Here is a 12,634-nt window from a genome sequence, read left to right on the forward strand (position 1 = left end):
TGTCACGAAACCACTCCAGGAAAAATTTCTTCAGGATCCTGTAATCTACTCTAATTTATAAGTACGAACTAGTTTGGTGAATGATTCCATCGATTGTTGTCTGAAGGTTCCGTCACTATAACTATTTTATTTGTTTTTTTTATATTGATTTTAACCCGAACTAAGGTCACAAACACGGCAATAAGCCATCAGAGCGTCTCAAAATAATGGAATAAACACCAGCTTCCCTCGTGACATTACATTACCTATAGGTTTGCGACGTTCCCCTCGCTCGTGGGAAACCCGCATGAATGTACAAAGTAAAGGACTTCCGTTTGTTAAAATTAAACCAGAGTAATTTCCGGTACAAAAACAAGCATTTACACCGTTCTCAACACGAGCTGCGCGCCCCAGAGGAGGGCATTGTGTCATGTAGTTTATATTAATATCTTTCATGTCATAAATCCGTGTATTAGGCTTAGCTGTTGATTTGGTTTCTCGAAACTAAATATTTAGCACTTTTATTTTGGAACTTGCATCCCCTTCTGATCACAGGAAGTAGGCAGGCTATGAAATGTATGATTTTTTTTATTTTTATGATTTTTTTCATTTCATGAAGACTGTGCACTATATTTTACCAAAAGAACTCAGTCACGGACAATTGACCATGGAAATGTTCGATAAACAAACTACCTTGGCAATGCGGAAAAAACTTATTGGGTACGTTGCTTTTGCTGGTAAACAGGACTTTTAATGACACTCAGCAAGTTTACCAAGCCAACAAAGAAAATAATTTCTTTATTCAGAAGTTATTATGTTGGGTTTATAGTCAAACTGTTGTCATTGCTGACAAATTAAAGTTGGATTTGTGTATTTTTAGATATAACCTAAGGCAATAACAAGTCATTGTCTGTACCTGTCTTTTTTTCCCTCAAGGCAATCTTGCCGGCTTTTCTACTCGGATGATCCGGTGAAGATAGTTAGAGCTCGCGGACAGTACTTATATGACGAGAATGGGACGAGGTATCTGGATTGCATCAGTAATGTTCATCACGGTAAGATTTTAAAAACAGAGACGTCTTAATTGCTAACCAAAGACTCGGGCTTAACTCTCGGTAACTTCTTTCTCGTTGCTCCCGGGTCTCTTTTAACGGCGACCACCTTGTTCATATTGAATGGATTTCTGAACTTTTTTTTTTTTTTTTTTATGTTGTTGCCTATGTCCTTAGTCTAATGTCATACATTTTTTATTTTGTTTAATACCGTGAGAAAAACACGACAGAAATGACGTTGTAAAGGAGTTAAGATTGGAAACGTGTTATCTACATGAACAAGATCTTTGTTCACAAGGATCTGGATTACCTGCCAAGGTGAAAATCGGCTCTTGAGCTAAATCTGGCACTCCATACATTGACGTAATTACTGGTAATATGATTGATGTGCACTGTCCTTTCTAAAAAATTAAATGAATAAAATAAATCATTAAACAACGTGTGAAAAAGACGACTGAGAAGTAAAAGAAAGTTACTGACCTAACACTAACATTTCTTTTCAGACAGTAGTTACAGATTACAATCTCACCACTATTAAACCCAGTCCTTGCGCAAAATACAGTGGTGTAATTAGATTGTATTGATCTTTGTACCTTGGACTGATTCTTTTGACATCAAGTGCCATCACGGATCAACACAGTTTAGATCACTGGGTGGGGTATTAGCCTCACTAGGCATCAGCACAAAAAAAAACAGTTCAACCTCTTGTTGTGCAATGTTCAGATGAATGATTAGTGTTTATGGGGTCACCAAGGATTCTGTGTTTTGAAGAAGGTGCAGACAAACGGTCCCATCAATGGCGCAAGGTAGAATTTGTTTCTGGGGGTTCAACGTACTGCGTAACCTTTGACCTTTCTCTTCTTCTGTGCAGTGGGGCACTGCCACCCAGCGGTTACCCGGGCTGCTTCAGCTCAGATGGAGCTCCTGAACACCAACTGGCGCTTCCTGCACGACAACATCATCCATTATGCCCAGCGCCTCACCGCCACCCTGCCAGACAAGCTCTGCGTCTTCTACTTTGTCAACTCTGGGTAAACTAGATATGTGACATTCATTGAATTTGAGCAAAACACCCATAAAGGTTGTTAGGTTTCATAATTTTCTTGGGGGCAGGGTGGGCGATGTTTTGACAGGAGCTCCTTGGCGTGACGGAAAAGAACGGAATTGAATTTGAATTTGATGCCCACTCTCACCAGCTTTATTCGCCTTGTTCACTGAACCACTAGCCGCTGCAATACGTCAAAACGATAAAATAAAGGGAATCCATACCCCCTCTACACACCACAGAATCAGCCTTTACGCAGACAACATATTGCTTTACCTACAAGACCCATCAAACTCCCTGCATGAGGTCATCAGTCTCATTAATTCATTCTCTCAAATATCCGACTACGCTATAAATTGGACAAAATCCACCATTTTACCCATAAATGTAGATGTTATAAAATGGGATTCGTGGACTCAGACACTTGCGCTCACTGCTCTTTGAACACCCCAGATAATTACTTCCACTTGACCTTGAACTCACCATTTCTGGAAACAAGTCACAGACCAAATATCTCTCATTATGAGCTGTAGCATTCCACTCTGTCTACTAGGAGACCTCTCAACAATCAACCCACCAAAATACTAAACATATATTTAAAAATAAAAAATTATTATAATAAACTTGCTGTCATCCCACAGCTCTGAGGCCAACGACCTTGCCCTGCGGTTGGCTCGCCAGTTCACCCAGCACGAGGACGTCATTGTGCTGGACCAGTAAGGCCTTGCGTTCTTGGGGGAGGGGAAATGTGATTCAAATTAAGCATAAATGATAAAGGCCCTAAAACCCTGATAAGGTGTAAAATCACAGATATGTAATTAGAATGTTATTAATTTAACCTTTTAATACTGGTGTAACAATCACTACATTCAATTGAAGGCAATTGAATAGGAATGGAACACTGATTCAGAAGTTTGAAAAGAGATTCCAAAAAAAAATCTATACTTCAAAGGAAGAACCAAATGGCACAAGCACTGCTATATCAAGCCTAGTTCATGCAGTTTGGCGTTAAGTGGGTTTATTTTTTATCCTGGAAGCAATACTGCCCCCTACAGGTGGCTGTAGTATTGGGTTTCTGTGTATCTGTACAGATAAGTGTCTGCTAATGGCCCTAATATAAATGTAAATGTCTTTTAAAGACCATGTACTTTTGCCCGTTTCCTAATGGGCTCCTAATCAGAAGTTAATGTAGGATAATAGCCACACAGAGGGACCAAGCAATCATGGTTAGAAGCATCTTTTACATTACATTACAAAGCATTTAGCAGATGCTCTTATCCAGAGCGACTTACAACAAAGTGCAGATCGAACACAGGAGCAAGTGTGAAGAGGACCCAGGGGGACAGTACAGTTCCAAGTCCTAGTGTGACCATACAGGGAATTGTCTTGTTATTTTGCTGTTTATACATTTGAGATAAGGAGTAAGTATGCATATTTATCTTGTGTCTTTATGAACACTTGAAAACTTTATTGCGCAGGGTCTTTATATTGTACTCACATTTGTTTGGCAAATGTTTTTTTGTTTGTTTTTCTTCCAAGCGCATACCATGGGCACCTGACGTCACTGATCGACATCAGTCCGTACAAGTTCAGAAGACTGGGGGGTCAGAAAGAGTGGGTTCACGTGGTGTGTGACTTTCTCACGGGCGACGGTGGTTCTCTTCTTCTTTTTTTATCACCGCTACTGCTAGCCAGGGACCCTTCTGGCAGTCAGTGGACAATGCTGAACACACACTGCATTATCATGAAAAACTGCTCAAGTGCTGTATACAGGACTCAGTCTAAAGCGATTTAAATAATGTGTCATAAATTATGTTTTTATTTTTGTTAGTGAACACATTGTGTATATAGCTATATAATCATGAGTCCTTGTTGTACATACATTTCAACATAGTGCAGGACTAATGTGCATTGTAAATTAAATGTGTCACAAATGCATATAGATTTTATGAAGAGCGTGATTGAATGAACCAGTTTCTAGTTACTGGATGTTGTGAGAGGAAACCCTTTTCTCGCTTCGATTCCCTCTCAGGCGCCACTCCCAGACACCTACAGGGGGCGCTATCGGGAGGACCACCCTGACCCTGCGCAGGCCTATGCAGACACCGTGAGGGATCTGATAGAGGAGGGTCACAAGAAGGGTCGCAAGGTGCTCACTCACTCACACACTCACTCACACACACACTCACTCACACACACACACACACTCTCACTCACTCACACACACACACACACACACTGCACACACACACACACACACACTCACTCACACACACACACACACACTGCACACACACACACACACACTGCACACACACACACACACACACTCACTCACACACACACACACACTCTCACTCACTCACACACACACACACACACACTGCACACACACACACACACACACTCACTCACACACACACACACACACTGCACACACACACACACACACACACACACACACTGCACACACACTCACACACTCACACACACTCACACACTCACACACACACTCTCACACCCACACACACACACACACACACACACTCTCACTCACTCACACACACACACTCACACACACACACACACACACACTCTCACTCACACCCACACACTCACTCACACCCTCCCACACACACACACTCTCACTCACACCCACACACACACTCACTCACACTCACTCACACCCACACACTCTCACACTGCACACACACTCTCACTCACACCCACACATACTCACACACACACACACTCTCACTCACACCGACACACACACACACACACACACTGCACATGCACATTCACACTGCACACACACTCTCACTCACACCCACACATACTCACACACACACGCACTCTCACTCTCACTCACACCCACACACACACACACACACTGCGCATGCACACTCACACTGCACACACACTCTCACTCACACCCACACATACTCACACACACACTCACACTCACAAACACTGTGTGCACACACACTTCACATGCACACTCACCACACACTCACACTCACACTCACACACACACTCACACTCACAAACACACTCACACTCACACTGCACACACACTCACACTCACAAACACACTCACACTCACACACACACTCACACTCACAAACACACTCACACTCACAAACACACTTGTAGTTTTGTTTCATGCTACATTGTGTAACTGATAGGAAGGTCTTATATCACTGACATGCAGAATTTGTGATCTAAGCATATTTCTGATGCTGTGTACTTAGAGAATCCATGTCCCACTTTTGATAAGTAGCCAATTCTTCCATTTTTCATGTTGGACAAGAAGCAGTGAGCATTTACACTGCTCTAAAGGCAGGTTTTAATATTTAATTTAATTTATTTTTACTTTTACATGAGATCCCCATGATGACACTTCAGTTTCACTGGCAGTGTAGTAGCAGTTGGGGCTGTAACCTAAAGGTTGCAGGTTTGATTACCAGGTAAAACAGAGCCATTGTACCCATGAGCTAAAGGGACTTGACCTGAACTTCTCCAGTGTATGTCCAGCTGTATATATGAATACTATGTCTAAATATCTGAAATGTATACACTTGAATTTACCTGGATGCTTTTCTGCAGATTGCAGCTTTTTTTGCGGAGAGTTTGCCCAGTGTGGGAGGCCAGATTGTCTTCCCCAGTGGATACTTCCAGAAGGTAGCAGAGTAGGTATCGCTCCCAAACGGAGGCTGCCACACTCGTATGGACACCCAAGCTGGGATTTGAACCCGCAAGCCCAGCTCTGTACAGGCTGTAGCACATAGCAGGTGGAGCAAGGCCTAGTTCATACTCTACACAAGGAACACAAACGCAGATTCAGGACATACGCAAGTTATTTTCTGAATCATATGCCTTGTTCACCAGCTTGTTTTAGCCAGTGTCTGAGGCTATACACTGGCAATCCACAAGGTGGCAACATGGGCTGATCTAGTCGGAGGGAGAAATGGCTACTTCTTTGTTTGTAGTGGTTTGCAGTTGTTTGTTGAACAGTATTTACATTTCATACAAGTGTAAACGGAGACGTGTGGAGTCGGCTGCAGGGAGGACATGAGAAGGGTGGGCAGCCATGAGAGATGGGTACAGTGATGCTGATGATGTAAAAGGGATCGGCTGTTGATTAGGCCGTGGAATTCTACTCTCCAGTGTTCTAACTAATATTAATTTGATGATCACACTGTCATTCCTCTAACATATTTGCAGCATTTCCATCTATACATCCTTTCAACAATAAGTTTATTGTGTGATATTTATGCTGAATATTAACAGTAAGAAAACATATTCATGTAAGGAAGTGTAAGGATCTTGAATACTTTGAATACTAAAAAATTTGAATACTCCTTGCGTGAACTATGGGCATAAAAAAGGACCCATATGGGCCTTTTTCTATTGGAAGAAATGACAGATTTATGTAATTTTATAATTCACCATTCAACTGCCTATGTAAAGCACTTTGTGTTACGTTAATTATGTTGGTAAAACATTTATTTAACCGGGTTAGTCTCATTGAGATTAGACCTCTTTTTTAGGAGGGATCTAACCAAGAAAACGGCACTCGATTACAGAATCACAACGTTTAACATGGAAGCAGACAAACCGCACAATGTTCTAAGTTTCACAGTTTGGCTACACGAGTAGACAGAATAACACCACAGGAAGACAGTAAAACAGAGCATTAGTATAAAATCACCGGTTTTTACCGTGGTTGGGGTCTCGTGCCGTCTTGGTACATCCGCGGGACGGGGGGGGTTAGGGTTATGATTGTGATGCCCCCCCCCAGGTACGTCCGCGGGGCGGGGGGGGTGTTCGTGGTGGATGAGGTGCAGACGGGGTTCGGCCGAGTGGGGACCCAGTTCTGGGGGTTCCAGCTGCAGGGGGAGGAGTTCTGCCCCGACATCGTGACCATGGGCAAGCCGATGGGGAACGGGCACCCGCTGTCCTGCCTGGTCACCACGCGCGAGGTCGCTGCTGCGTTCACTGCCAACGGCGTGGAGTACTTCAACACGGTGAGCCACGCCCTCACCTGTCCCCTCACCTGTACCCTGAGCTGTCCCCTGAGCTCTCCCCTGACCTGTGCCCTCACCTGTACCCTGAGCTGTCCCCTGACCTGTCCCCTTACCTGTGCCCTCACCTGTACCCTGAGCTGTCCCCTCACCTGTGCCCTCACCTGTACCCTGAGCTGTCCCCTGACCTGTCCCCTTACCTGTGCCCTCGCCTGTACCCTGAGCTGTCCCCTGAGCTCTCCCCTGACCTGTGCCCTCACCTGTACCCTTACCTGTACCCTGAGCTGTCCCCTGAGCTCTCCCCTGACCTGTGCCCTCACCTGTACCCTGAGCTGTACCCTTACCTGTCCCTTGACCTGTACCCTGAGCTGTCTCCTTACCTGTCCCCTTACCTGTGAAAGCAATGCAATGTAGCTTTCTTGTACATTTTAACATACGACAGTGGTCTCCAACCCTGGTCCTGGAGAGCTACTGGGTCTGGTGGCTTTTGCTTTCACTTTTAAATCAGCACCCTGTTGAGACCCAGATAACCAGGTGAGGTGTGTTAACTGTGTTATTAACTGCTCTGATTGATTAGTTATGCGCAGAACAACAACGAAAACCAGCAGACCCTGTATAGCTGTCCAGGACCAGGGTTGGAGACCACTGATCTAAGACTGTCACATTTGCATTTGTATTGTTTTGTATTTATTGGTGCTGTAGTTGCTTACATCATCACTTATGACCTTGGCCTATTTGCCATTTGTAATAGACGATGTTCATGGCTGTAGATGACCGATGCTGTATGCCCGTTTCTGTAGTTCTTCTAATGCACTTGTTGTACATTGCTTGGGATAAAAGCATCTGCTAAATAATGCAATGTAATGTAATGGAAGCAGCCGTGTGTGTATCTGTCTGCCTGGACACTTCCAAGCCAGAACAGGGACCTGTGTCATGAAGCAGGATTACGGGGTTAGCAGGATAACTGTACTGAGTAAAACCCACAAAGCAGGATTACTGAGTTAGCCGGATAACTGCGCTCAGTAAAACCCACAAAGCAGGATTACTGAGTTAGCCGGATAACTGCGCTGAGTAAAACCCACAAAGCAGGATTACTGAGTTAGCCGGATAACTGCGCTGAGTAAAACCCACAAAGCAGGATAATTGAGTTAGCCGGATAACTGCGCTGAGTAAAACCCACAAAGCAGGATTACTGAGTTAGCTGGATAACTGCGCTGAGTAAAACCCACAAAGCAGGATTACTGAGTTAGCCGGATAACTGCGCTGAGTAAAACCCACAGAGCAGGATTACTGAGTTAGCCGGATAACTGCACTGAGTAAAACCCAGAACAGCTCTTTTTACTCGGTGCAGTTATCCAGCTAACTCCGTAATCCTGCTTCGTGACACAGGGCCCAGAACTTGAGCCAAACGTCAGTATTTACCCCCTGCCGCACGGCGGCCTTCATTATGCAGGACTTCCTGTGTTACAGTCGTGTCAGATGTGTCTGGCTTTTCTCGGTGCTGGCAGGGCAGTGTAACAGGGTACTGCAGGTACGGGTGTAGGTTTGAGTCTCAGTTGTGGATGCTGGTGAGGAGTTAGGAGCTGGAATTGCTTCTGTGAACCTGCTTTTTTACGTGTGGACTGTTTGTAAAGGATGAAGTTCCACTAGATACAAATGTCCGCTAAAAAGTGTAACATTCAGTTTATGGCATGTTATTGTTGGTAAGGAAGTAAAGACACCATGACAGAAGTACACATATGTGGTGGGAATCTACCAATGGCAGGGGTGTCAAACTCAAGTCCTGGAGGGCCGCAGTGTCTGCAGGTATTAAGGGTTTCCTTCAGCAGCTAAATAAGGCTTTGAGAACTAGATGTGTGGACTCCAGCAATGACATCAATGGCTAAATGATTCACTTTTGCTGAAACGCACCAGTAAGATAAACAGCAAACACTGCTGGCCTCCAGGACTTAAGACCAGGTTGCAGAATCGGTGTTTTAATTTGTTCTCGTTGGTATGACGTGGTTATGAAACTCCTGGTCTTCATGTCCTTTTGTGGGGTGGGGGGCCCATCCTCTGTGGGTGCTGCCTTTTGTCAGTGTTTGTGGTCTGTATGTGTGCCTGTAGTAATGGAAACCCTGATTGTATCTGTAATTTGATTGAAATTGCATGTATCTGCAGTTTATCAGAAAGCATTTATGTATCTAGTTTGATGCAACCCTGTGTCTGTATCTGTAGTTTGTGGGAACCCCTGTGTCTGTAGTTTGATGGGACACCCTGTGTCTGTATCTGTAGTTTGATGGGAACCCCTGTGTCTGTATCTGTAGTTTGATGAGAACCCGTGTCTGTATCTGTAGTTTGATGGACACCCTGTGTCTGTATCTGTAGTTTGATGGACACCCTGTGTCTGTATCTGTAGTTTGATGGATACCCTGTGTCTGTATCTGTAGTTTGATGGATACCCTGTGTCTGTATCTGTAGTTTGATGGGAACCCATGTCTGTATCTGTAGTTTGATGGACACCCTGTGTCTGTATGTGCAGTGTGTCGTGCAGTGTGTGGGAACCTGTGTGTGTGTGTGTGTGTGTGTGTGTAGTTTGGCGGTAACCCCGTGTCGTGTGCGATTGGCCTGGCGGTTCTGGACGTGATCGAGGAGGAGGACCTGAGGAGGAACGCCAGGGACGTGGGAGAGCAGCTCCGAGGCCGACTGCGCGGCCTGATGGCCCAACACCCCCTCATTGGGCACGTGCGGTACGGAGACATTACACCATCGCCCTGTCGGCAGGCTGGTCATGGACAGGGCCAAAAGGGCTAAGGGGTGCCCTGTTTAGGATGGGGGTGGCCAACTCCCGTCCTGGAGGGCCGGTGTGTATGAAGGTTTTTGTTTCCACCAATTACGCTGGCGAAAAGAGCTAATTGGCGGGTGGACACCAACACTTGTTCACCGAGTTAATCATTTCACATAGGGACAAAGGTTTCACGTAGGGACACAAGAACGGACTTCGGCTGTTCATTTATGCTCTTAGTAATATGTTAACCTGGTAATAATGTGGTTAATAAATGTCACCAAAATCTCACATGGTAATAATGATATGGCCAAACAATTAAGGTCACAGGTCAGAAACGCGGATAAGGCTCTAGTTGCACCAGCGAGTGCCAATAAATACAGCCCCCTATTTTAACCCCCTGTCCCCCCTCCCCTGTCCCCTGTCCCCCGTCCCGTGTGCTGCAGGGGCGCGGGGCTGTTCGTGGGGATGGAGCTGGTGACGGACCGAGAGACGCGCGCGCCTGCTACAGCCACCGCCGGGGAGCTTGTGCGCAGGTAACGGAACGCTCGCGCGCAGGTAACGGAACGCTCGCGCGCAGGTAACGGAACGCTCGCGCGCAGGTAACGGAACGCTCGCGCGCAGGTAACGGAACGCTCGCGCGCAGGTAACGGAACGCTCGCGCGCAGGTAACGGAACGCTCGCGCGCAGGTAACGGAACGCTCGTTAAAACGCATCCCACAACGCCACGCTGCCAGTCTGAAGTGCGGCTAATGTTGGTTTTCCGGATCTGCTGGCTGATCTCTGTGGATCTCTTACCCCTTGAGAAAGGTACTTAACTGGAATCGTTTCAGTGTCCAGATGTACAAATGAGTGAAATGAAGGCATTTGGAAATGGATGCGATTTGGGCAGGGTGCTCTGGGGGTTGTAGTGCAGTCTCTTTAGTGCTGCTGATGTTCTCTCCCCGCCCTAATCGCCAGAGAGAGAGTGGAGGCCCAGTCCGGGACACTCTCCAGGGGAAGGGAAAGCCTGAGACGGGCCTCCCGGGCCCGATTGCAGAACCGCAGGCCCGACGTTGTAAAAGCCTCCATCAGCCGCACACCCATGCACTCTGGGCCATTACGAGCACCGCGCAGAACCCACGCTGCCGTTCCATCTGCCGCACAAACACAGGTGGCTACCAGTGTTGCCACATTCTGGGGAATTTGACTCCAAATCTGACTCTAAACCACTAGAATACCTTCAATTTGGAACACTTCCCCACCGTGAAAAATTGGACTTTTGGGGGTGGGGGTTTGGGGAATTTCACTGTGCGCTGTTTGGCAGCGCCTTGGTGGCTGCAGACCTTAATAAGGTCTCTGGTTTGGGTTCTAGGCTGAAGGATGAGCTCTGGTTTGGGTTCTAGGCTGAAGGATGAGCTCTGGTTTGGGTTCTAGGCTGAAGGATGAGCTCTGGTTTGGGTTCTAGGCTGAAGAATGAGCTCTGGTTTGGGTTCTAGGCTGAAGGATGAGCTCTGGTTTGGGTTCTAGGCTGAAGGATGAGCTCTGGTTTGGGTTCTAGGCTGAAGGACGAGTGCATTGTTGTGAGCACAGACGGCCCTGATGACAACGTTATCAAGTTCAAGCCGCCGATGTGCTTCAGCTCAGCCGACGCAGAACTCGTCGCCCGGAAAATAGACCTGATTCTGACCGGTGAGATCACCCCTCCCGCCTCCCGACACCCTGGGGCACGTTCACTGGCTGTGCGGCCCGCGTGGCCTTAAAGCCCAGAGGGCGAACAGAATGGCCTTCTGAGACGCCACGGGAGCAAACCGTGCGTCAGCCAGCCAGCCCACGGGTTACAGCAGTGCCACCATTTCAGTTCAGAATGTTTTGCCAAGTTCTCAGGGCTGGTTTTTTTTTTTTTTTTTTTTTTAATCACATGCATTTACAGCTTCCATAAATGCATGGTAACCCCAGCCTGATACCCTTTTGTGTGCAGATATGAAGTCGGACAGACAAAAGACAAGCGGAGACGTTTGAGGTTCGTAATATCCTGCAGATTGCAATTTAATTGCAACAGACATTGTTACAAAATACTTGCATTTATAGTACCAGAGGTAGTAACTGCTGAATTCCATAGTCCTCCAGAAGATGGCGCCAAACGGTTTTAAGTTCAGATGCAAACAGAAATGTGGGGGTTTCAGACCGTCAAAATTCACCGACTGAACACTATACTGTCTGTTCCAGAACGTTCCTGACCAAGGCAACTTAAAATAGGGACGTCAACACCCGGCTGCCCTCTGGCCCAGTGCAGTGAAGACATTTTCAAAGAGGGGTTCTTTTTATTGCATGAATTCAATCACAAGATTAATGAAGTATGAACTACTCCACACAATCAACTGGCAGAACTGGAAACTGCACAGCACTGATGTAGCTCAGCTGATGCACATTAAAGACTGGTGAACGTACGATTACCCATAATGCATTGTTGAACAGTTCTCATTTCATGACCGTCCGTGCACAGGTGTGCAGTGGCTTACCGGACAACCTAGGAGCTTTTTAAAAAGCAAGGTGGCCTGAAAAGCAGGTAAACCGACTCCTACAACAGGTCCTCGGGTTCACTCCCCATCCCCTACCTGATCAGGCAATACCTACAATACCAAACTGCACAGGTACAGACTCAGCGTGACAAACTCACTATCCTGTGGGGCAGGCTCATCTTACACAATGTGTACATTCAAACTGCGATTAAAAAAAGGCCATTTCTACCCTACGGCTGCACGATAGGTTTCTAAATGTGCAGGTA

General features: G+C 46.2%; 1 protein-coding gene across 1 annotated transcript; it reads left to right on the forward strand.

Annotated features, from left to right (window-relative positions):
• Positions 1–572: 572 nt before the first annotated feature.
• Positions 573–12,309, forward strand: phykpl (5-phosphohydroxy-L-lysine phospho-lyase). The gene is made up of 13 exons (XM_061233838.1): positions 573–699; positions 916–1,034; positions 1,903–2,062; positions 2,718–2,792; positions 3,616–3,703; positions 4,109–4,225; positions 5,686–5,768; positions 6,881–7,106; positions 9,678–9,832; positions 10,314–10,403; positions 11,408–11,538; positions 11,828–11,869; positions 12,076–12,309. The coding sequence occupies exons 1-12, from the start codon at positions 593–595 to the stop codon at positions 11,866–11,868; spliced, it is 1,392 nt and encodes a 463-aa protein (XP_061089822.1). The 5' UTR covers positions 573–592; the 3' UTR covers position 11,869; positions 12,076–12,309.
• Positions 12,310–12,634: the final 325 nt, after the last annotated feature.

This window comes from Conger conger, chromosome 3, assembly GCF_963514075.1.
Source record: "Conger conger chromosome 3, fConCon1.1, whole genome shotgun sequence".
NCBI lineage: Eukaryota > Metazoa > Chordata > Actinopteri > Anguilliformes > Congridae > Conger > Conger conger.